We start from the raw sequence: 24850 nt of genomic DNA on the forward strand, positions 1-24850 counted from the left end.
GGTTAACGTCTACTTACCTGGCATGAATCACGGCAGGGTTTAGGTAGGCAGCCAGGCACCGAACTGCACCTGGACTTGGAGGCTCACCGTAAGGAAACCGCATTCCTCCGGAGGCTTCCTGCAAACACCTGCGACAGGCCCTCCTCGCACCCAAGGGACAGCCGTGGAGAAGAGGAAGGAGGGGAGGAAAGTGCTGCTGGCTCGCCAGTGCCGGCGCCTGCAGCTGGTCCCTGCTCTCGGCCTGGGCCCCCAGTGTGCGAGGTTGTCCCTGGCCATGCAGACCCCGGTGCCGGGGGGAGCGGAGCCAGGGCCGTGCTCCGAGTGTCCCCCATGTCCCCCATATCCCCAAGCCAGGGGTGGTGGTGAGCGGCTGCAGCGGCTCTGGGACAAGGGGTGGAAGCGGCCACGCAGCGACCGCCCGTGGTGGAGGGTCCAGCCGCGCTCCCCAGCTTCCCCGTGCACATGCGGGAAAGGGCAGAAACCCCAGGGAGCACCAGCAGGGAGAGAAGGGGGTTCCCAGGGTGAGCTCGAGGAGAAAGCTGGCAATTAAGTTTCAGCTCGTTTTCGCGTCAGGAGAGACAGGCGCAGTGATGCTCAGCTGCCCCATGCTCTGCTCCTGCCCCTCGCGTGGGAGCTCCCCATCCCCGTGGGCATCGCTTGCACCCAGCGCCCTCGGAAACCGCGTCTGCGGCTGGGTTCGTCCCGCTCACCGTGCACCGCCCTGCTCTGCTGGGAGCGACGGGCACCGACCCTTTCAAATCGGCTCTGTCCCGGGGTCCGTGTGCTCCTGTCCCGCTGCACGGGGGCTGCTGGATGGGCAGTTCATTTCGGTTGCTAAAAACCAAGACTTAACACCGTTAGAGAACTGCATTCCAGTCCCAGGTTTCTTTCCTTCTCCGCTTTGCCCTCCTTCCCCACAGAGGGTTTTTACCGTTTGTTCTCTGATTTTCCCATTTTGTGGTTTCCACGAGCTTTCCCCTGGGTGCACAGGTCTCATATTGCTGCCTCTCCGCAGGACGCGAGGGCGATGGCGAGTGAATGGAAACACGTTTTACAGCACATTATTGAATTATTGAATGTGTTTGCCAGGAGACGGAGATTTTTCCTCCACCTTCCGAGCTCACCTTCCAAACCCGCGGGCTGACCCCGAGAGACGCTCCAGCTGCAGCCCTCGGGAAGCAGGTAACGGCTCCGTGGCGCGTGCCTCTGGGATGCCAGCGTCTCCGGCTGCAGCGAGGGCAAACGGCACCCGGCTTCGCTGGGCTGGTGAAACGCCCGGGCTGTCTCTGCCCTTCGAGTCCCTCCAGATTTCAGGAAGGGACCCCCCTCCTCGGATCACGCTGCTTGGCTGTGAGGATTGAGGGCTGGGGAACTGGGCATGGCGTTCAGAGGACTGGGGAGACATTAATGAGAGCAAGCCCTCTCAACTGGGACCACAGTGGGAGCAACAACCATCACCACCGAAAAAAAACAAAAACCAAACAGAAAATAATTAAAAATGGGAGCCTGATTCTTTTTATTGGCAGCAGAAGTTCATTTTTGAGGAAAAACATTGCTGCTCCAATCATAAAGCCTTGCTGATGAAGAACAAACGCTCTTTGTCTTCAGGGACAGCCCGACGCCAACAATCATCACAGCCCAGCGGCCTCCTGCAGTAACTCCTGCAGCTGGGTCAGCCCCCTTCCCTCCCACCGCCGTCGCCCACCTCTCCAGCGCAATTCGGGGCACACGCTGCTCCTGCCCTCCTGCCGCCGGCACCCAGCGACCCCAGATGACTGCGGTCCTGTTCCAACGAGACACCCGAAACACAGCGTCACCCACGTGTGTCGGCAATAGGCTTGCCCCAACGCAACCGTGGGGCGCGGAAAGCACAGCGGGACAGGCTGGAAAGGTGCGTGCCCTGGGAGGGCTCGGCTGGGATCACCACTGGGACAGGGCAGCTTTGGGCAAAGCCTGGAGCCGCGAGCTCGGCCAGGCACACCTGCCCTCACCCTGCCAGCATCCTGCCTGGGCTCCATCCAAGGGCTGGGGAGATCAGAAGTATTTTTCTCCCCACCGCAGCGCGGGAGGCGATTGCTCGAGGGAAGCGGGCCGGTTCACTGCGCAGCTGGTGAGAGGCAGGGCCGTCTGCCCCGACTTGCGGAGAGGCTCCCCGGCTGCGCAGGGCAGGGGCCACTGCTCATCCTCCTCCCCGTGCTGGCGCTGGGTGTGCCCCCCGCATCCCAGCTTCCTGGGTGAGGTCCGGGCTTCCCCCCCATCCGGGAGCGACCCGCTCTGCCGAGCTCTGGCGCAGTGCACGAGGGTGGTCCCTGACCCCCACCCGGCTGTATCCCCCCTTCCCGGGACTTGGTCGGGATTTAACCGAGGACATTCCCGTTTTCCCTCCAGCACGCTTTGGACAGCCCCTCGGTACGGTTTTCCACTTGAAGAGCTAGCTGATGATAATTGTATTCTGTTTCTCCTTCCTGAGCTAATTTTCTGACTCACTGTGGGGTTTTTTTCTGCTTGCTTTTTGTTAATCTAGTTGGCATTTTGCGGTTTCTTTGTTCATTATGCGGTGGGGCTATATAAGGGGATTTGTCTCTGGAATTCAGGTATCCCCTGCCCGGTTCGCTCTTATCGCCTTCATCAGCAGCTATGCTGAAGGCAGCTGGATGCATTTGGCATGAGCTAATGTTAATAAATCTGGCCTGTTAATCACTCAGACATGTCTCCGTTGGATCTCTGCATACTGATTTCTGTCTGCTCAAACACTCTCTCTGGGGTAGAGTTCTGGTAACTCGATGTTTTAACACCCTGCCCTCCGAATTCACCCTTGGGCTCTTGCCTTGAGCAGGACGAGGGCTCTTGGACGGCACGGGCTTCCATGGAGGTCTCTCCACGCTCCCACCCAGCCCAACGGCCCTGGGGCTGCAGGGAGCAAAGCATCCGAGCTTGGACACCGGGCTGCGGCCGGTGCCACCCGGGAGGCCGTTCCCACAGGCCAGCGGCGCGTCTGAAGACAAATTAATGAATGTTTGAGCATCTGTTTACCTGCTGCATTGGCTCAGACCGTGGCCTGTTGCAGCAAAAGCAGAATTTCTCTGATTGGCTTTTCCACACCTTGGCTGGGGGGCCGCCAATTGCTGCAGAGGCCCCGCTCCGGCAGCTCAGCGGCGAAGCAATCCCGCGCCCCTCAGTCACCGGCCTGGGCACATCAAACATCAGAGCTCGGGGTATCTGTTTTGTTTTTTGGTTTTTTTTTTTTGTTGTGCATCCTCTCGTCTGCCTGAATGCTGCTGAGCGAGAGAGTGCTGCTGTGCCAGGGCAGCCTCGAGTGCTACAAAAACCTCGAGGCAAGGGGCAAAGCGTGCGAGGCATTGAACGGCGTTCAGGCATTGATAATTGCCAGTCTAGATAGCTGAGCCATTACGAAGCTGCAATACAGTCAGCTCTTACATCATGCCCATTTAGGGGAGAAGAATTCAGCAGTGAAGAGATGCTACGATTGACAGATCCAAGGAAAACCGGCTAGGTTATTTTTCACAGCAAGAGGTAGCTAACTACATGGCTTAGCAGAAGGTCAAGGGACTAGGAGAGAGCGAGCCACTTCTTTGGAACAAGGGCTTCGAGCCCTCCAGAAAAAGAGTATGAAGCCATTTAATGGGAGAAAGGAAGGGGGAGGACGTGGACACAACCAAACCAACCAACCCAAGAAATACTGAAAGCGGACTCAACACAAGGTTGAGAGCCTTCTACTTCCCCCATAGCCACAAGACATGACGGGGGTCCCAGACCAGCGCTCCCAGCGAAGGGATGATGGGCAGTGACGACTCCAAGGTTTGCCTGCTGCTTCCCAGAAATCCAGCTGCTTCTGAGGAACCCAGCAGGCAGGCTGTACCAGTGTTCCTGGACAAACATCTCAGGAAACTACTGAAAATCTCTATCTGTCCATCTTGCACCGCAAACCAGCCCTGGGGATGGGAGTTAACCCCCAGCTTGGCTCCTACCCCAGCACTTGCCAACAGCAAGGTAGATCCATCTCAGGATCACAGCGAGAGCCACAGCTTGGTACGGCTCATGGAAGATACCAGTCCTGGTGCTGTTGCCATGGTTATTGCATAGGAGATCGCGACAAAATATGTACATTGAAAGAAAACATAAAAATTTCTCTTTAGCAATTGTGAGTTTGTGTGCACGCAGCATCCTACAGCAGCCTATGGGCAGGCACACTGCGGACAACACGCCGAGCACGGGGCCGAGCACGGGGCCGGACGCGAGCTCCCCGAGCTGTTACGGGGAGCTTTGGGGAGCAGGATGCGATGTCCCACCTTCTGAGATTTCCTTGTGACGTTTGATCCGCAGGTGCTATTCAAGAGCCCGGGAAAGTTTTCCCTGGGGCGATAAAACAGCGAATAAGGAACACGCGTGTCAGGATGAAGTTTTAAGTCAGTGTTTTTGTTAAACTCTGCCTGGTTTCCAGGTGACACCAGTGGTGCTTTTCGTGAGTATCTACCTGAACCACTGAATAACTGTGAGCAGCAAATAAGCCCAAGAATTTGCCCCGAGGCTGCCATCACTCAGTTTTCCACTCTGGAAGGAACCTTTCCGGTGGCTGGGAGAAGCCTGCCCGCCGCACCCTGACTGCGCCTCGTTTACATCCTCAGCTCGTGCCACAGCAACCCAGGGATGCAGGATGCTGGGTTTGGCAGTCTTGGGGAAAAGGTCTCTTGAACTGCCGAAGATATCTGAGTGGAAACGGGCTGCTGCATTTCTATAGTAGAAATTGAAAACTCCACCCTGACATCCACCTTTCCACAGGGAAAAAAACAATATTTCAATACAGTGGAACACATGGTAGTGGGAGGGCTGTTCACTAAAAGTTGACAAGGAACCGTAAAAAGGCAAAGGACAGCTTCTCTTAATAATTAAATGAGGTGATGCTCATTACTTACAGATGCTTTTAACACTTTTAAAAACTCGCAATGATGTTCTGCAACTGAAAACTGCCCCTGCTCTACCCGGAGAAAGGGCAGTGCCTGCACCCAGCGGCAGGCTGCCTGGCATTCCCATTTCCAAATAATGTTTCGTTTCCCCATGAAGTGCCTCAGGACTGTCATCCATTTCTGCTGCCTCGCGCCGCTCTGCTGTCTGCTCCTGCAGCTGCGGCAATGCACGCCGGCGCTGCAGGGACGCGGCCGAGTGGGGTCAAGTGAGGACGAGGACGTGAGAGGAGAGAGGACGTCCCCTCCTTTCTCACTGCGAAAATGGGAAAAAAAAAAAAAAAATCAATCCTTACCTTCCCTTCCTCAGTCTGTCTTACCCTTACCCTGTCTTACACCGCCAGGAAGGCGGTTTGAGATCGCCCTCGTCCCCGCCAGCGACCCCAGTCCCCACCGCCTCCCCAGGCAGACGCTCCGTGCGGCCGTCGCCAGGGCGGAGCAGGAGCGTCCCCGACCCCAGCGCCATGCACCGGAGCCCCTCGGCCACTGCCGCAGCGCGTACCAGTCGCCAGCAGCGAGGTCTGAAGGACTGCCAGGAGCTGCCGGGCTCAGACGACAGAGCTTTGGTCCCACGAAGGACTGCACTACCCAGCCAGAGCCGGAATGGCTGGGTGAGCAACACGTGTTTTCCCATCTTCTGTCCGTCCTCTCCCAGTAAGAGAAGTCCCTTCTCAGGCTGGGCCAGGGAAGCGGGGCGGAGGGGGCTGGCCGCCCCGGGCTTGGTGCGGTTTTTAAGAGGGGTGGTGTGACCGAGAGAGGGACACCCCTCGCCAGGCCGGCAGTCCTTCCAGCGCCCGCTCCCCAGTGCCCAGCCGCTGCTCCACGCTGCTTGCGAAACCACATAACCGTTCCCGTTTCTTCCTGCCTTTATGGTCTCTTTTCCCTGCCTTTTTCTTTTTTTCCCTTTCTCTCATATACTAAGTCTTTTCTTTGTTCTGTACCCTTTTTTCCACCTGCCTCCCAAGCGTGGCTAAATTAAACTGCATTATTTCTTCCCAGGACTGTAAACAAAACCTTCCCTCTTAGTCAGAGTCCATTCTGTTGTTTAAATGAAACCCTTTTACAGCAATTAGCAATTACGCAGAACGAGTTCATTCTTCAGTTAGCGAATGCTACAGCCCTGATGAAATATTTTGTGGCCTTTTGTTTCGTGGCAGCGTAGGCTTGTTCCCTGTATTAATATATTTGTAATAAAAGCAAGAATAAATTCTCAATGGACTAAACTCATCGGCCCGAGTGCCGTCGGAGGGGTCAGCGGCCGACGCCGGCGGGCGCCCACTGCCCTCTCGGCCGGGCCGGTTTCAGAGGGAGGGGCGGGACGGAGCGGGGCAGGGGGAGCAGCACCATCCGAGGGGGAACCTGCTGCTGACTGACCTTACCTCTCTGGGGGGCTGTGGTATAAACTGTCCGGTGAAATTCCGTATGGACGGGGTCAGCCTGGATGCCCAGGTGCTTCCCTCAGACAGGTGTCAGAAGGGGTGCGTTTCCGCTGCACTGCAGGGCCCCCATGGCACACGTTACGCTGGGACAGGCCAGCAACTCGGGACAGCACGAGCAGTGAAGGGCACCCGGGTCGTGCTGCAATCAGGGGCTGTAATTGGACGGGAAACCCTGAGAGCAGATCCCCCTGCCCGTGCCCCTCCTCGTCCCCCGCAAGTGTCCCTGCAGCTGCGGGCTCGCGGGACGGCTGCTTGAGCAGCTCTGCCCGCCGCACCGCGTAAAGGGGATGCTGCTGCGATGCAGGTCAAAACCTAGCAGTGAAACCCCAGAGCAGCGAGGCCGACTCCTGAGGGGAAACGGGGAGATGCACTTTGGTGCCCACCAAACCCAGTGAGCTCACCTCGGCCCTCGGCTCACAGGTCTGTGTTGGCTGTCTGGATGTTCACAGTGGAGCAAACGGTCTGCGAGGCAGGACCCTTCCCGCACCCGGCCTGCTCCATCCACGCCTCGCGGCAGGACGCGACCGCGGGCGGCAGTGCGTTGTCTGGAGCCCGGGGCACCTTCTGGCACAGGCAGAGCAGGGACCTGAGCTCCGAGCGGAAGCTCTCGTTCAGCCAGCAGTAGATGAAAGGGTTGTAGCAGGTGCTGCTCATGGCGAACCAGTGCAGGGCGAAGTAGAGGGAGTTCTTTGCCTTGATGCTCAGACTGGAGATGAGCACCACATAGCAGTTGAGAGGGAACCAGCAGATGGCAAAGACCACCACCACCAGCACCAGCATCTTGATGCTTTTCTTCTTGTTCCTGCAGTGGGTGATGTACTGCTGCGCAGTGACGTCTCCGATGGCGTTGCGGAGCCACAGCTTCTTGGCCAGGCGCGTGTAGGTCACTGTGATGATGAGCAGAGGCAGGAGGTACAGAAGGAGAAAGGTAGAGAGGTCCAGATACTTCCAAACCACTTCTGCGGGCTCAGGAAAATCGGGGAGGCACAAACTCCGGACAGTGGCTTCCCTTGAAAACAGAGAAATACACAAACGGCACGTGGCCATTGCCCCACAGCGGGGCGTCCCACCACCCACAGCCACCTCCTCGGCCTCGCAGCAGGGACAGAGAGAGGTCAGATATTGCTCAGCTCAACCAAAGCTCAGTCAGACTTCTCCTTCCCAGAAAGCGTTCTCATTTTCTCCTGTCTGTCTCACCGAGGACAAGACCGGCCGCTGTGCACTGTTATCGCCTCTCCCCTTAAACGGTCCTGCCTCTGATGAAAGAAATTCTTAGAAAGACAAACCGGAGTTGATTTTAATTGAGTGAGTCCCTCGTGTCCCGTTAACACGGCAGACCTCACCCCTGACGGCCCACCCTCGCCGAAGGGGCCATGTGAACTGCTGTCCGGCCGTGCCCAAGGGACCCAAACTCCCCGGCACAGGGCACAGTCCCAGCACGCGCCCGGGGCCCTGCTGCAGCTCGCTCACCACCGCCCTGACATCTTTGCCCGGCTGGACCTGCAGTCCCTGCCCAACATGGGGCACGTGTGGGTGCGGGACACCCCTCAACCAGAGTCAAAGGATGGGAGGGGAAGGGGCGGCTGGGGGCCCTGTGAAAGCCTGGCAGCCACGGCCCCGCTGCACGACTCCTTCCTTCCGTACCGACCACCCCGGCCCCATCGGCTCCTCAGGACAGCGCTGGTGAAACCTCCGTGCTGCGTCTTAAAGCAGGCATGACGATTACAAAACGCGGCTGCTTAACTCCTGTTCAACTTAAGCCTGACAGCTTAACTTCCAGCAGTCAGCTAACAAAAGAACAGAGTTAAACTCGACGCGACGGCTTATTTCACAGCACCTCAGCAGCCCGCCACGGGCAGCCCAGCAGGTCCCAGCTCTGTTCTGTGTTCTGGCTGGCAGCGGCTCTCAGCCGAGCGCCCCGGCACCCTCGCAGAGCACCACGCGGCCCCCCCGCGTCCCGCAGCGGCTGGCTGGAAGCGATGAAGCGTCAGGAGAGAGGAGCACTCATACATTTATCTCCGGTGGATGTTTTCTCCCTTTCTTTCTCTTATTCTGTTGTGCCCTTCTCTCCTCAGCCCTTGTGTTCTGCGCGCTTGTATTCAGCACAGCCCTTAGTCCCCCTCAAGCTGCGTTATTCGTTGCACTATTGATTAATATCTTTAATATCCGGTTTTCAAGCTCTGGAGCCGGCTTTTGTGCCACAAATAGAAGATGGCTTGAAAGCAGACGGCTGTGAGCAGGGCCTGCACGCCGCTGATGACAAAGGGTGCAGGAACCGAGCCCTGCCGAGCGTGGCCGCGAGGACCCTGGGGACGCTGCCTCGGAGGGAAACTGGCACAGAGGGAAAAATCACCCTTTCCAAACCGCGCTCCCGACCCGCAGGCAGCCCTGCCTGCTTGCCTGCCGAAGGGGACCCACCGAAGGGAACCAGCCAAAGGGGACCGGCCAGAGCTGCTGGAGATCTGGCTGGGGAAGCAGGCGCAGTGCCTATGGTGACACCGCAGCACAGCGTCAGGCCCACCATGGCCATGGCCGAAGAGCAAAGCTGCAGAGAAAGAGCAGAAGTGACGGGGCGGGAGAGGGCGGCCATCCCTCACTGCCCCCCAGAACAGGCCATTTGGGGAGCACCTCGAGCTCCCGACGGTGTTGGCGTGAGGCTGTCAATGCTGGAGTGCAGCTGGAGGCTGTGAGGGTGGTGCTTCGGTGCTTGTGCATCCTAAAAACACGTCTGATCAGAGCAGGCAGCCGAGCGAGCCCGCAGGTGACCACAAACGCAGCCGCTGCCCTCGCTGCCCTGTCCCTCTCCCCCTCCCAAGGAGGGCTCACAACCACCTCAGGGGAGAGGCTGGCTGAGAGCAAAACCAGAGAGGCCGCCGCGTTTTGGTAAGTTCTGGTGTGACCAAGGACTCAGCCGCGCTCCTGCGCGCTGCAGCCAGAGAGGTTGGATGCGGTGGAGCACATGTTCTCCTGTCCCAGAACCCCAATGGCTCCTGGGGGGGTTTCTAAGGAGCCCCCGGGCCTGTGGGAGCTATTATGGGCAGTAATGCCGCCGCGATTTTTTTCAATGGGAAGCAGGGATGAGAATAGCGCGTCCTGGAAGTCCTTTCAGCAAGAGCCGCCTCATGCCGACGCGAGGCTAGCATTCCTCCAGCCGTGCTAAAGGACGAGCGGAGACAGCTGCCGCGAAACGGATAGCGGCGTGTGTTCATTCACGAGCAGTTTGCTCAGCAGTGCCCCGAGCACAGCTGCGAAGCCACGCGAGTGCAGGAGTAACCCAGCACTCTGTTTATGAAGCCTAAGCTGCTGAAGGTGTCGCGTCCCCGCGGAGGCATCTCTCCGTCAGGCCGGTCACAAGCGCAAGTGAGGAAGTGCTGTGGAGCCCCCAACTTCACCGCCGCTCGGTGTGACCTCCCCACAAACAGCAAAAAAAAGCACGTGCGGCACTCAAACACGCTCCCTGCCAGGCTGGTGGGAAGGAAATGACTGCGCCGTGGGAAGACAGAGATCTGTCCTTCACACCGAAGTTGGGTATCTCCACAGAAACCCTCCCCTGCTGCCTGTCCCGCCTCCTTGCCCCGCTCCCCGGACACTGCGCTCAGGCTGAAAGCGCTGTTCACTGCGAGGTTGTCCCCTGGGCCTCCGGCCGGGCGCTCCTGCCCAACACAGGCACCAGCGCTGTGACACACCGCCACGAAATACGCCACTTTGTGTAGCGTCACGGGCTGCTTTCTAGCCAGGAGTCGTAGCAACGTCCCAGGCCAGTGGGGACAAGAGGACCAGGACAGATGGGGTGGCATGCGGGAACAAAAGACTGCAAGGGCAAACCAGCCCGAAACTTCTGGTTCTTTATGTCTACCTGGTACAGAGGGAGACTGCCCAGCAATGAGTGCCACCACTGGACCAGCTGGAAGCGGGGGAAGATAGAATTTTTTAAAAAGTTTCTCTCTTTCTTTCCTTTCTTTCTTTCCCCTCTAGATCAGAACCTTTCCTTTCTTCCGATACTTCAGAAGTCCTTATGTGGATGTGAAATTCCACTTCATCTCCTTTTAAGAGCTCCTGTTGGTGTGCTCAGCCAAGCGACGAGCTCCCGTCCCAGCTGAGCACGGCAACGCAGCACACTGCGACGACTTGGCCTCCCTGTCAAAGCACTGTGCCTCTCTCCAGCCCCTCACTGCAGAGGAGGAGCTGGAGGTCTCTCTCTTGCTTTTCTGGCTTATGTCATGTCGGGCAGAGGACCCTCAAGCTTTACGGAAGGCTGGTCCTGTTTCGTAAATCCAGATGGATGAAGTGAGGTTCCATCCACACCCAAACTCCCCCAACCCCACGTCTCCTTCCCCAAGGCCGGGAGCCCTTCCAGCAGCGCTCGCTGCCGAGAGCCGCTGCTGCAGGAGGCTACCGCACCTCTCCGTGCCGGCTCGGAAGGGGACACAACTCACCCGTAGTTATACTGGAAAAGCTTCTGGTAGATGGCATGGGGCAGGGAGAAACAGGTCGCCATCAGCCAGATAACGGAGATGCTCAGCGCTCCCTTCGTTAGCGACATCCTCTGCTTCAGCGGGTTCAGGAGGACCTGCGACAGAGACTTCACCATGACTCGCATCGCACGGGAAAGCCGAGGCCCTTCGCCAGCGCCCACAGCAGAGGCATTTTTGACATGATCTAACGTTGTTAAGAAATTACAGCCGTGGTGAGGAAAACGGCCTGCTCACTAGAGCGGCGTGGAGAACGGGAAACACCGAACTTTCCAATCTGCTCAGAAGTGCTTTCAGATGAATTTTTTCCTCTGTTTCATTCTGTGAGGACCATTTTCCTTAAATTGTGGGTGACATTATGTAGGGAAAAAAGAAGATATCTAGACAAGTCTCTTCACTTACACGTACATTTGTTTATTCTGCATGGATTACTTAAAGAAATGTCTCCTGCTCTAGCTGAACCTATGAAGCTGAGCCCTCCTCCCCTCTTTTGAGGCATTAACTCAGCTTTTATGAAATGTTCTTTGTTAGATGAAAAGGTAAAGAGCTCCTAAAATCTGAGAGTGTGGAAGATGCTATTGACGGGCAGTAGAGGAAAGGTGTCCTCCTGCCCCAAACCTGGGAGCCTACAGAAGTCCATCAAGCCCTCCTACCCCTGACACACGAGAGGCGTCTCCGAATTCAGCTCTAGAGCTTCTCCCTGGATACGGGTTTACTCCCCGAGATTCAGCCACCTCAAACCCATGGCCCAGCCGAGACTGGCAGCCAAGAGCCTCGCAAAGCAGCGGCGGGCGAGCGGCATTTTACCTGGTGCCTGTCCAGGGCGATGGCCGTCAGGGTCAGCGTGGAGACGTGGAGGGAGCAGTACTGCACGAAGCGGCTGATGTGACACATAGCCTTTCCGAAGATCCACGTGCTGTGCACAAACCGAACCTGAGGGGAAAATGAGAGGCCATCAGGCCAGCAAACGTACTGGAAACAAGTCCATGGGGACACCCTTTGGATTGCACCCGAGCTGGCACACGGGCTTTGGCAGGCTGGCTACGCAGCTCCTCCTGAAACCCAGCAAAAGATTAGCTACCTTGGATTTTGAAACACCTTTACGTAAGAGTTTATAAGGTCAAAACCCACAGATTAAACGAGCGGTGCTGCCGCAGCCCCTCTGGCCTATTCATACAGACACCCCCGATGAACAGCGGTGATAACTTTTTGATTACACTAACAGCTGTATCTGGAAAAGGTGGACCAAGTTTCGGTCGCACAAACTCCCCTTCAGGTCTGGAGAGCTTCCACTGAAGGCTTTACCCAGCTCACAGCTCTGAAAAGCTTGACTACTTTCTTACGGTCACCTGAGTATGACCAGCATCCGAGCCGTCTGAACCCACTAAGTTCTAAGTGTGACCCTCTGGTGCTCTCCTGTGTGTACATTAAAAGCACGTGTTCCTCCAGGCACTCAATCTGCGTTCCCCAGGAAGCTCTTGCAGTGGTTTGGTGGCATACCAGGAGACACCTTAGAGTCTTTTAGGAGATACAGAGCCTAACGGCGCAAGGGGAGCCCGCAGGTTGCTGAACCGGGCTTTACTTGCCTGGCAGAGCTGTCTATTGGACTTGGTTGCGTTGGGTTGGCGCCTCAGTCCTGGAAGAGCGTGCACAGAGAGGGTGCGACCACCCGGCCGGGCCTTCCCGCGAGAGACTGCCCTCCCGGCTGGCGGGACCGCGCAGAGGGCCACTTACCAGGGTGAAAGGCGTGTTGAGCAGCATGATCATGATGTCGGACACCGCCAGATTGACGATGAACAGGCTGGTGGCTGAGTGCAGCCTCTTGTTCTTCAGCACCACGTGGCACACCAGCACGTTCCCAAAGAGAGACATGATGATAATGACCGAGTAGGCCACCATTAGGAGAGTTTTCACTGTTGGTTTCTGGGATTCCGGCTCATATCTAGCCAGCTCGGCAAACTTCTCCCACTCAACAACGCGGCTGTCTGTCCAGTTGAAGGCAGTCCTGTTGGTTGCCTGGTAGATTGACACCAGTTTGGCCAAGGATGAGTAATGATCAAACTCCTCAAGAAACCCCACCATCTGTGACCTGTGTGACGGAAGCAGCGAGCGAGGCATGGTGGGTCAACCCAAGCCTTCACGCAGCTCGGGGCAGCTGGGAGCACAGCGTCGGCTGACGCAGTGGGCGATCCATCCGCTTCAGTGGCCTGGTTCTCTCGGAAGCTGGGGAAGATGCAGCCGCCGTTACAAACACCACCTTAAAATGGGAGCTGGAGGGAGGCTCTGAGGTGCGACGGGCTCCCCGGGGGCAGAGGCGGCACTGGGGAGCCGTTCCAACGGGCGCGCTGGAAAGGGGCTGGCTTGGGATGGCACGCACCTTCATACAGCGAGAAGAGCAACAGCTCCACAGGCGGGCTGGAAGGAGGAACTAGTTAGTACACGTAGCAAATGTAAGAAAACCTCAGGCAGAGTCTGAAGTTGTTTTAATCCCACGTCAGCTTTTTCTCCTTTGTTCTCACCCGAGTCCTTTTCTCCTCCAGGTTCCACAGAAGGCTGTGCTGCTGCTGCTTTCATCCTCTGCTTCAAAACACCCAGCTCCTTTCTGTTGAAATGCAAAGGCAGAGCCATCTGGGGGACCATTTTTAAGAGCAGAGGTAGCTCTTGTCTGCATCTAACCCCAGCAATTATCCAAAAGCGATTCAGAGCCTGGAAATCACATCTCAAGCTGACTTTAGTCTGTTTTGTATCTTCTCCAAACAACAACGGAATTGTGCTTCCAGTGTTTCGGCTGCAGCGAGAAAACCGTCTTTCCTGCAAAAGGGGAGACTCGGCCATAGAGGCACGCAGCTCGCAGAGGAGCCGCTTACACCACACACAAACTAGCACACAGCGCTAGGGCCAAAAATCCCCGCTGCCGCGCCCTTACCCACACCCATGCATAGGCATTCCTGGTGGTCTGAGCTTGCACTGGTCTGTCGGCGTGCGGTGGAACCTACCAGCTCTGCACACCATTTACAGACACGCTACACGCGGCAGGAGAAGTCGTCCGGACGCTCTGTCGGGCTCTCCGAGAGGACGGCTGCGTTGTTCGGTATGTGCCGATCCCGTCAGCGCCGCACAAATCAACAGACCCCACGCGGCGTGCAGTATTAATCAGCAGAGCTTCCCGAGCGCCGCAAGGCTCCCTGACGCTCCCCACGCGGCAGAGCCGCGGCCTTCCCAGGGCAGGCAGCTCGCTGCGCGGCGGGCGCTGGCCTAAGCAGGCCCCCAGCAGACCCCGACCAACGCACCGCTCCGTTGCGCCAGGGGTCTCGGTACAACCACCGCCAAGAGGCAGAGGTCAGCTGTTTTCTGACAGAAACAAGGTGCAGGGGACCGAGGGCATCTGTTCCCACACATGCCCATCACACAGTCCGCTTTGGTCCACTTACTCTGAGAATTGGGAACACCGGAGGACCTTTCAAAAGCAATGGATGTCAAAGCAACTTGGTGGGGCAGAAGGATGGAGGAATCATCCAGGAGATGGAGAGAAGAACGGATCCTGAAAAGAGGCCATGGCTGTTTCCTGGGCCCGTTTATGGGTGAAAGAAGCCTGGGCAGGACAGAGCATGACAAAGGCTCGTGGGCTCTGCCAGAGCAAAGCGGCTGTAGCTCAGCAGGCAGTTCAGCTCCTTGTTCTCCCAGCACTGACCCCATCGGGAGCACCAGGACCAGCCTAGCCCAGGTCCCAGCCTGACTCCCTCACCAGACAGGAACCTGGGGAGCTGCCAGGAACCTGGGAGCAGAGCTGAAGCTGGGGAAAGGGATCATTCACCTTTTTTTGCAAAAGGTGGGACTCTGCAGCGAAACGTCTCTGAGACCAGGAGCTCGGGACGAGCCAGAAAGGACTTAATGCTCACAGAGGCCACGAGAGAACGAGAACTGCATCGCTCCGGGCTCCTGGGGTGGGAGAGCAGATGGGCACTGTGGCGAGTGCCCAGTGCGAGGTTTATCCCACGCCTGGCTAAGGCAGATGGGACTCTGCATCCCCTCGTCGCCCGCTGTGCAGTATGTGGAGGGTGTCACTCCTTAGGGTGCACGGCAGCTCTCAGCGAGCAGCGAGAGGGAGCTGCGCTGAGCAGCAGGTGTGTAACAAAGGAATCGGATTGTAGTCAGCTCCAGCTGAACCACTTTGGTCTTTGAATGAGCACAGCTGGGATATTCATGCTACACTGAAAGTCCATCACTGAGCTGGAGCAAGGATGCTGTGATGTGACAGACGGGACCACCTATTGCCTTCCCTGCATCAATTTACGCAGGTTCTCACGTGGAAACTTGTCTTTGCTGCCGTGAGAAGAGGCTGAGTTTCAAGAAACAGCTGTAATGCATGGGTCAAATCGGATCTGCAGTCCATACGCTTCAGCCGGGTGGACAGCAAGAGCAAACCTTGCACAGGTTACTCCATTTTAAAAAGCCAAACAGGTTTTCTCAAGTGCCCGTGTGACTGAGAAGCCCATTTCTCCAGGACTGCCTGTAGGACCTGCACTCTTGAGTAGCTCACAGCCATTGGGGAGCTATGGCCTTAAATGCGGATGATGAATGGGGACATCTCTTCTTCCTCACATGTGGCCATTTCTCTCGTGCCTATGTCCAGGTCCCTGTACAATCAAATCAAAAAGCTGATCCACCTGAAAATTAAACAGTGTTTTCAGCTGGATTGGTGTCCTGTCCTAAACCGCTGCCTGGCTGATCCTTGCTTTTTCCAGGGAAGGTGTGAGGAGCAAATCACAGGATACCTCCAGTTGGAAGGGCCCATGAGAAGCACTGAGTCCAAGTTGCTGCTCCTTGCAGGGCCACCCAACACTAAACACACGGCTAACAGCATCGGCCAGCTGCTGCTTGAACTTGACAGGCTTGGTGCCGCAACCACGTCCCGGGGGAGCCCAAGGAGAACGGAAGAGCTCAAGGTGATGGAGTTGCAACCTGAGCTTCTAACAGGGGATTTCTCCCCAGATCTCTCGGTACCCAGTGAAGCCTTACCTGCAGTAACTGCTGAAGCTCTGGGCATTGGCTGCTGCCTTGGCCCAGACCGTGGGTGCAGCAGAGAGGACGCTCCCGCTCTCCTGAGAAAGGCTGCGTGGAAACGCGGGTTATCCCGAGGAGCTAGGTACTGCGGGTCCACGCCACGAGGGAGCCCACCCTCCAGTGTTCCCTGCCCGGCACGGTCCGAGGGGCCAGGGGGGAGCGCAGTCTCGGCACAGCTTCCCCTGCCCCTCCGCGCCCCGAGCCGCCCCAGCGCCACCCTTCCGCCCCAAACCGTGCTCCCACCAGCAGCCCGCCCGCTGGCCGCACCGCACGCCGCACCGCAGCCTGCCGCCCGCCGACCCCCGCCGACCCCGCCCACGCGGCAGGCGCGCGCAGCACGCGGCTTCCCAGCACCCCCCCCCCTAAACCGCCACTCACCCCCGCCGGCCGCCCGCCTCCCGCCGCTCCCGCACCCCGCGGGGCAGCGCCGGCTCCGCCGGGCCCGGTCACCGCAGCCCCCCGCGTGCCGCCGGCCGGGTGCGGCGCCGCCAATCAGGGCGCGGGGCGGGGCTGGGGGCGGGGCCACCGCTCCATTCATAGAAAAGGCGCCGGGCGCGCCCGCGCAGTCCCCCGGGCGGGGACCCGGGACCCTGCGGGGCACGGGGAGCGGGGGACTCTGTGCAGCCGCAGCAGCCGTGCCCGTGGCCGGTTTCTTAACGCACAAGAAGAGAGGCTCCAGCCCAGCTCCCGGGAGCAGGGCTCGCGTCCCGTCAGCGGTCTCTCGCCGGGCCATTCCTACGCCCCGGGCCGACCCGCACCCCACGGGCGTTAGAAGGGGGGTCCGGGCAAGGGCGGGGGTCCCCAGCACAGAGCGCTCTCGAGGAGCCGTAACTGCCCTGTTCCTCGAGGGCGTTTTAGCGGGGACAGGGCTGCTCACGAATTGCAAGTTATTCTTCCATTTCTAAAGTACAGGGACGGCAGAGAGGATGCTCAGTAGAAAATTGTCACTGTTCCCTCTGAAGACGAGCTGTTCATACGTTCTTGTGAAAAAGGAACAGGATTCTTTTCTCCTAAGAGGGCTGGCTGCTCTGAAAAGTCATTCACAGGAGCTAGAATAACATCTCCGTTTTTCCTTCTGCGTGGGCTGCCAGAGCCCATACAGGCTGATGCTGAGGAGGACAGTCCGATCTCCCCACCTCGTTAATTCCCAGGCCAGCAGCTACGGACAGTTAGTGCCTGTGCCACCTTCCCACAAGGGGATTGCTGAAAAGCCTGACTGGAAGCCCAGCGAGCGCAACGGAAATCTTTGCGTTGGCTTCTGCGGCCCCGGATCGGGCCCTCGGGCAGAGCTGCAGCACTGGCAGCCACCCAGCAACTCGGCCACCGCCAGAAAGTCCAGTCTGCAACAGGCAGGCTGTGGGCGTGGGACCGGGCTGGCCGTGCTGCGAACCTTCCCCGCCGTCTCTAGCGCAGAGCGTCCATGTGTGCAGAGATGCTGGCTGTGTAATTTACAGAAAAAGAAAAATAAATCCTTGCAAAATTCTCTGAGCCCAAATTTTTGAAATGAGGCTCTGAGTGAGTTTTCACCACCAATGGATTTTTCTTAGATAAGTGTTTTTCCAGCATCTGGATTCCTCTTGGCAGATGTTGACACAGAAATGCGGAAAAAAAAAAAAAAGACAGTTTAGGTTTCAGACAAAGACATCAGAAGATATATTTTTTAAATTGGAGATTATATTCTTTCTCATTTTGCACGTTGTGTGGATCACTCACACCTAATTTATAAAAAATAAAAAAAAAAAAAGAAAAAGTTTTGTTTTCTTCCATTTCCAGTCACCTCTGTACTCCGCTCTTTCTGCCCGCAGCTCCTTTCCCACTGCCTGTCTCTTGCCCAGTCCCACTTCGGCCGTGTCGCACCAAGCTGAATTCTGGCTCCTGGGGCGCACGGCGTCAGCAGGGGAGCAGCTATGGGATAGGGAACACACGGGAGGGATGTGGGACACAGAACACGCCTCCTGCTAGATTCAGAATTTGGTTTAGGGGTAAAAATGTCACACACTGATGCATAGAGCCAATAATTCAAATTTATCATAGGTTTAAGGTATTAACAGTCCAGCCCAACTCAACAATCCCCTCTTAATAGTATGTTTGTTACAATGATAACAGTTTTATTTTCCAGCTGATCTAATTATTGCTAATTCTAATTTACAATGCATTTAAAATTGTAACACACAAACTTCCTAACGTCTGTCCTGTTCTCTGGTGTTGTGTTCACCCTTTCTGTGTGCAGTCAGAGCGAGCAGTGTCCCCTGTTCTTCTCTGGGAAGATGAACTAGCCTGCAGGAGCTGTTACTACCAAGAATTAAACACCAATAATACAGAAGCATCCTCAAGCTCAGTTTCCGGATCCCGGGAAGCTGAGGTGGTGCTGGGGAGCAGTAACCCAGCGTGAGCCCTCTCCTACACCCTGAAGCCGGAGCTGCCACGCATGGGGCTAAGTCTGGCTCTAGCGTGCACCCTGCTCTCCAGCCATGTTTCATCCTCTGTTGAGGCAAGAAAACAGTGATGAGAATGTAAAGATTTTCATTTTTTTTTTTTCCAGTTTGGGTATCTGTTTGCCATGAAGCAGACTGAGCATCCCAGCTTGCACCACATCAGCCAGAGGCTTTTTGAGAAGCCAGTGAAGATCTTCCTAGTAAAGAGGAGGAAAAGAGCACCTAGACCGAGAGAGGAATTCCTCCTGTGGGAGGAAAAATATGTACATTTGATGTGCGTGTTTCCAGGAAACCAGTTATTTGCTCAAAATTTTATATTTATTGCGTCCCAAGGTCTCAAAGCTGCTGCAGTTCAAGGCTGTGGCACAATTCCAGTTGCTTTCAGGAGAAGCAGAACGCAGTCCTGCATTTACTGTACTATTTTCTTGCCCAAGGGCTGTAGAAAGGACATACTGTACATTTATTACCATTACAAAAAGAGGCTTCTGCTTTTTTTTTTTTCTCCCTGAAGTCACTCTCATCACAACTGTGAGATTCCCATGCAGCTGAAGAGTCGTTTCATTATCCTCTCATTTTTCTTGCCTGGCACATATTATTACCAGCTTTATAACTGCGAGTGTGTTCAGAGATGAAAGGTATGAGTTCAGACTAATCAAATTTCCAGCAAGATCCCAGGCATGTTATCTTTCTCCAGGTGCAAATATTTAATTACAAGTATGTGCTAGAACCTCTTGAAACACTCTAGCAGTCACCAGTTGAAGAATTAAAACTCTGTGCATCATCATCGCGTGTCTAGCCCTTCTTTGTACAATAAAAATCCTTATTGTCCCTCCTGAGTGGGGAGAGATTCTTCCCTCTGCAGTTGGCCCCACGACCACCCGCTCACACCCTACGGCTGGCTCGGTTCCTGAGCTCAGGGTAGTGAGAGGCTGGATTCACGCTCCTCCTCCTGGCTTTTCCTCTCGCCCCGGGGTGCTGCCCCTCTGCTCGGTGACAGGGGAGGGAAGGGACTGACCAGGAGCTGCTCACCTTCTCCAGCCCGCTCTCTCCATACGCTTGCTGGGTGGCTAACATTGACCTTCCACACTCAGCTGGCCCACGCACGGCCTCCAGCGGGCACTTGCTGGCCGAGGTGGTCCAGCAGCATCATCCCCGGTCCCAGTGCGGCGGCAGGTCTGGTGTTCTGCCCCAGTCAATGCTCATGCACGCGCCTGAATGCCTTGATGAACTGAATGTCTCGGATAGCTCGCAACCTGAAACCCAAGCGGAGACTAAAATCTGTTCCCAAAGGCATGGTTCAAAGCATTTGGTTGAAATCAAGCTGTTTAAAAGAATTCATAGCAATGACACGTCATGCAGTGGTATAAGGTTCCCACAACGTTCACGCTTTAACTGACGTTGACCCTGCGCACTCATGCCTTTGCTCCACGCCAGCCACCTCCTGTCCCACGGACATGCTACGGAGCTGTCAGTGCTTGGTTTTCCATTTCATCGGACAGATCTCTAATTGCCACTTGCCTGCTTCTTTACCTATTCGAAAACACTTTAGGAGCAGGAATGGCTGTGTTGTGGAATAAAACTACTTAGAATTTTCTGCCTATCTATCCTGGGCAAAGTTCAAGTTACCTGCCTGTCTCTGCAGAGGTTGGCAGGCTGGAGATATTAAGGGCATTCAGTGTCTGTGCTTCTTGTGTCTTACTTTTAAATGTCAGGTGTCTGTCTCCTGGAGGGCTAGGTGGCCTCCAGACAGATGAATTAATAATACCAGGGACATGGGCACCAGAGGCATTGCAATGGATGAGCTGCGAGAACAACTCCTTTCGTTCCCCAATATTGACCTCTACTCCATCAGATTCTAAGGCACAAAAGGTAGAGCTGAGCTCCAAAATATTTATCACCAAGCCTTATACCTGCACACGCTGCTTGACGCGTGGAGTCGAGCGACGTGTCGGTCATTCACCCGGTCTCGCTCCCGAGACCATTTCCAAAGCCCGCTGGGGTTTGCCTGCGGTGCCGACAGCGCAGCCGGGCGCTGAATCTGTAACTTCTGAACCGCAGGGCAGGATCCTCTGCACCCCACCGCTTCCCTTCGTCTGACAGTGGCACCTGAGCTCGGCTCACTGAGCCAGGACCACAGGCCAGCCCGCAGCAGCCATGTAGAGGCTTTCCTAGCCCGTGATAAACACGCCAGATTTCTAAAACGACTGACATTTCACATTTAAAACAGAAATTACAACTAGATTTTAAATTCATCTGCTGTCTTAAGTCAAATTAAAATCCAGGTGGCAGGATCTGGGAAGTGCAATCTAATTCTCCAGTGATGCCCAGGCCCAATTCCTCTGGGATCAGGGTATGATCCAGCCCGAGCTGCCCATCTGAACGGGGACAGCGCTTCCAAATGCATTATTTCAGATTAAAGCCTGCCGTTGGCATGTATTTCAAACGGCACTTACATTCATCACAGGCAAGTGGGTGGAGGGGTAAGTTTTACAAAATGGGCTTCAATAGGAGAAATAAGAAAAGAGCAACGATGCAATAGCAATTGCATCTGATTTTCTGTGGACAGTTACAATTTAGCCTTTGCTATTCAAAATTCAAATGGCAAGAATGTAATAGCTACTAATAACAGAACTTCAGAGCGGCTCGAAAAGAAAGGCTTTAAAATGGGTTTGATAGTCCTTGAATTTTCATCTGAAAGGCTTGGGTGACAGAACAAAGAAAACCAATGTGACATTGTAAATCTGCCCTCTCCCTGAGCTGACGGGTATTGTCTAGTGATTCCACTGGGGTCTGGATCTTCAGCCTTGATTTTTTTTTTTCCTGCTCAAAATTACACAGAATGCCACCGACAGCATGTTCAGTTCCTGCCCGAGAGCTGGCCGCAGGATTTCCGCGGTGGTATGAAAAACCAGCAAATAACATGGGCAGCCAGCCAGTTCCGACCCGTGCCTCCCAGCGCTCCAGCTGGGCTCGTCGTGCGGGCTGGCAGCCTCCCGCCCTTCGATCGGGACAGCCCGTGTGCCTGGGAAGACCAAACCTGCCAACACACTCTGACGAACGCACCTTCCTTGCTGCGGTAGATGCACGGCTCCAGAAGCCTCCGAGCCTTTAACGCCCCTTACCACGTCGTTCTCTTAGGAGGGTCGTGGCGAGTTCCTCCCCGCGCTCTGCGTAGGGGCGCAGGAGAGAAGAACAAACCTCCCAGATGTGTTTTCCTTAGCAGAAAACTCATTGCCAACAAACGTGACTCGACAGAGAGCAGAAAGGTAAGCGTGTGTGACGTACAGGTGAGTTACTGTATGTACTGTAGAGTACGTCTGTTACTGCGCGCGTCCATTCCCATCCCCGACCCCTCGGTGCACCGGCCAGCGCATGTTGCTTTTAGCCTGGCCGTGAAGATACAGAAACAGTGAACAGGGACGCTTCCAAGCTCAGGCGAGGCCAGGCAAAGCTGCGTTTAAAACCACCCTTCACTGAGCTCACAGGGCACCCTGCCGCCTTTGGTGAAATGTTCAGAAGTCACTCACTCTTCACGGTCTTAAAACTAATCCTGTCTGCACGCGCGTTGCTGACCTGAGGCCAGAGAACTGCAGCTCTGCGGCAAGCCTTCACAACAGAAGAGCTGTCACACGGATCCCTTTTGAAGGTGTCAGAGTGGCAGGGAAGAGAGCCGGCGGTCAGCGTGGAGACCTCTCATTTGCACCTCGCCCGTCAGGAGCCAAGGAGGCAGAGCCCGAGATCCGGATGCGTTTGACAAGGCGAGGAGCACTCGGTAGCACCTCAGCGGTTGCTGTACATTCGCCTGGCTTTTGAAGAACGGCATCCTGTAGCGGCTCATCACCTCCCTTCCCCTTAAAGGCCTGATTAATTTAAAGGCATGAGAGGTTTGCTGGGATGACTCACATACCAAAGGGAGGGAGGAACAAAAGATGAGACTCAAAAAGTAGTGGTAAAATACACCTCTTCAAAACTCTGTCCCTTTGTGCAGCTCTGACCAAAGGAAGAGAGGCGATAACACCAACAGTTGCATAAGCAGTTGGATATGGTCGTGTAGAGAAGCTGACAGGAACCGCAGTGTCCTCCCACGCTCTAACCAGGCCCAAGTCACGCACCAGCCCCCCGATTTGGGTACCTGACCGCGGTGGCAAACATCTCTGTGGGCAGCTGCTGAGGGATGCGTTGGGTCAGAAAACCCGAGGGCAGAGCACGGGGATGCTGATGCTCTGGCGCCGTTCTGAACGGCAAAGAGCCAAGCGAGTCAGCGGCATGCTCGCAGGGAGGATGGTGGCGAAAGCCTTGGCAGAGCTGAGATCCAGTGGATGACGGGAGGGGTCTGAGCAGCACATCGCTCTGTATATGCCAACAAATGGCACAGAAGCAAAAACAATCAGGAGAGGAGGGGGGTCTTGATGGTCACTCGCTCTGAAGCATTTCATATTCAGCTAATTCAGTCAGAAGATGTTATGAAATTAAAATAATGAAATCTGAAGAGCACACTCCAAATGGCAATTCTCCAGGAGCTCTAAAGAGCTCAAAACTAAAATTACTGATTATCATGCTTTTGAATTTATAAGTTAAACCTGCCTTACTGCCACAGGAACAGAAAACAGCAAACGTGGCGTCCTGTTTTAGGGTTCCAGGGGCAATTCTGGTTATTTTACATCCAACTTCCCTTCCAAGCAGCCTGAAGAACAGGATTAACACATACACTGAGAATTGTGATTGACTGGAGGAAAAGCCCGGACACCCTGGTTTCAGAAACAAGGTCTCCTCACTTGAAGGAGGCGATGTGGACACGCAGGATGCCCTGTGCACAGCCGGTTTGGGTCCCCGGGCTGACTTCAGCTGGGTTTCCCCACAAAGGCTCTTGAAGAAACTGAGCTGCTGCGGGACCGCGGGCAGGGACAGCCCAGCCAGCCCCAGGAGAGCACCGGGCTGCCCGGGGATGGCATCCGTCCGTCTGCGTGGGACACGCAACCGCGGCCGGGCTGCAGGCTCCGAGCAGTTCTCGGGGAAGCCCTGCAGCAGGAGAGGAATGACTGAACTGATCCGAATCGAAGAGGGGCACTTTTCAGCGTCCTGCAAAGCCTCAGGTTTGCTGAGCAGCGCTGGGACTTTCCTGGAGGGCTGGAAAAATCCCGCAGCTCGAGGCACGTGGTTATGCAGCACCATGCTCACACCTCTGCGCCTTTAAGCAAACAAACAGTTCAGGGGCTACAGCCTCTTATCAACATGCAGCGCTTGAGAAAACCAGAACCTCAAAATCCCAGGTCTAAGGAGCTAAATAAGAGCACGGGGGAGCAACCTCTGAACCTGGGATCAAACAATACAGAAAGCTCTCCAGGGTGCTTGGAGACTGAGATTTCTGTAACAGTTGTGCACAAGGCAGTAGTTTTCCATTTCTTTCCCTACTGGTACAGAATCCTAAACAGCCCAGGCAAGAAAAACACCCAAACCACCCAGCCAGCGTACGGCCGCAGGACACAGCCAGCATCCTCTGGGAAGGCTGCTCCCAGCTTTGATTATTGGGCAAAACATCGCACGTGCAAGCTTTGGCTCTTTCATCTGCAATATTTTGTACAACTTACCCAAATGCAATCTTTCACACAGTGCAAGTGTGAGGCCCATCAATCTGCATTTCACTGCTGGGTGAAGTTGGGCAGATTTTTCCCTCCTCACTGTGATGTTAGTATACTGGTTTCTATAAGAAAAAAAAAAAACAAACCAAAACAACAGAAATACAAAATTTAAAAAGGCAGCTACTCCTATTGTAGGTAGTTTCTTAAAAGACCAGGTATCCAAAAGACACCAGGGTGCTTAAACTGGGAAGGAAGGCAGGCACCTGGCAGCCCCTTCCCCTTCTCCTCCCCGAGGAGCCACATGCTCAGAGCAGTGTGGGCATGAGGCTCCTTCGCCATCTGCTGCCTTCCTCCAGCAGCGGCCCCGGGTGGATTTTGCACCCTTGCTGCTCTGCACTTTAAACTTAAATCACCTGGCACTGGGGAACAAGTGCAGGAGTCAGCAATGATGGAGAGGAGATGCTCATGTGCACCACCTCTTGCTGGTTCGCAGTTCTCTGGTCCATAACCGCCAGCCTCACCCTGCCCGTGACCGCTGGAGCCTACTCCCGCAGACAAGAGATCCGGACCGGGGGTGATGGGCGCACATCCGCAGGGAGCGACCCCAGCTCCGGGTGCTGCTGCCCGGACGCCCCGGACACTCACCCGCAAGCTCCTTTGGGCGCGTGATGTCCAGGGCCACAGCAAGCGTTTGCCAGCTTCTGCTAAATTCCTGCTTAACTCAGCTGAGGGAAAAAACAGGCAGCTTTACTACTCCCCGTCCAGAAGATTAGGTTCTCACAAAAAGACAAAAAATACGTATTACTAGCAAGCACAGCTAGGGAGGCCTCGCGCCGGCTGCGGGGGTCACAACCCAGCCACCACGGCCGGCGTGCGGCA

At 55.7% G+C, this 24850-nt stretch overlaps 1 protein-coding gene and 2 long non-coding RNA genes across 8 annotated transcripts; 1 reads left to right on the plus strand and 2 right to left on the minus strand.

Moving 5' to 3' along the window:
• Positions 1–1031: 1031 nt before the first annotated feature.
• Positions 1032–2704, plus strand: LOC147599438 (uncharacterized). The gene is made up of 2 exons (XR_015259756.1): positions 1032–1182; positions 1609–2704. It is a non-coding gene; the product is annotated as an uncharacterized LOC147599438 (long non-coding RNA).
• Positions 2705–4416: 1712 nt separating this feature from the next.
• On the minus strand, positions 4417–16387 carry LOC104483356 (G protein-coupled receptor 83). Of its 6 annotated transcripts, none has more exons than XM_086756629.1 (7): positions 16336–16387; positions 12628–13704; positions 11701–11826; positions 10858–10991; positions 6823–7430; positions 5485–6573; positions 5143–5238 (listed from the first exon to the last, which is right to left on the minus strand). In XM_086756629.1, the coding sequence occupies exons 2-5, from the start codon at positions 13009–13011 to the stop codon at positions 6836–6838; spliced, it is 1239 nt and encodes a 412-aa protein (XP_086612755.1). In that variant the 5' UTR covers positions 13012–13704; positions 16336–16387; the 3' UTR covers positions 5143–5238; positions 5485–6573; positions 6823–6835. The 6 variants fall into 6 exon arrangements, with proteins under 6 accessions (XP_086612752.1, XP_086612751.1, XP_086612754.1 ...); XM_086756630.1 differs by having other exon boundaries at positions 6823–7308; positions 10858–11003; XM_086756627.1 differs by having other exon boundaries at positions 10858–11003.
• Positions 16388–19192: 2805 nt separating this feature from the next.
• Positions 19193–24687, minus strand: LOC147599439 (uncharacterized). Its single transcript, XR_015259794.1, has 3 exons — positions 24385–24687; positions 23981–24093; positions 19193–19645 (listed from the first exon to the last, which is right to left on the minus strand). It is a non-coding gene; the product is annotated as an uncharacterized LOC147599439 (long non-coding RNA).
• Between the last annotated feature and the right edge of the window lie 163 nt (positions 24688–24850).

The sequence above is a fragment of the Chlamydotis macqueenii genome, chromosome 11 (genome assembly GCF_036417535.1).
Source record: "Chlamydotis macqueenii isolate bChlMac1 chromosome 11, bChlMac1.mat, whole genome shotgun sequence".
Classification (NCBI taxonomy): Eukaryota; Metazoa; Chordata; class Aves; order Otidiformes; family Otididae; genus Chlamydotis; species Chlamydotis macqueenii.

Bases quoted from the DNA above. Each gene is read 5' to 3' on its own strand.
- LOC104483356 (XM_086756625.1), bottom strand. From the start codon at position 13,011: ATGCCTCGCTCGCTGCTTCCGTCACACAGGTCACAGATGGTGGGGTTT. The intron at 11,827-12,627 runs GTAAGTGGCCCT...TTTTCCCCTCAG, and splicing joins TCAACACGCCTTTCACCCTG to GTTCGGTTTGTGCACAGCAC. The intron at 7,309-10,857 runs GTGAGTTGTGTC...TCATCATCACAG, and splicing joins CTTTTCCAGTATAACTACGG to TGACCTACACGCGCCTGGCC.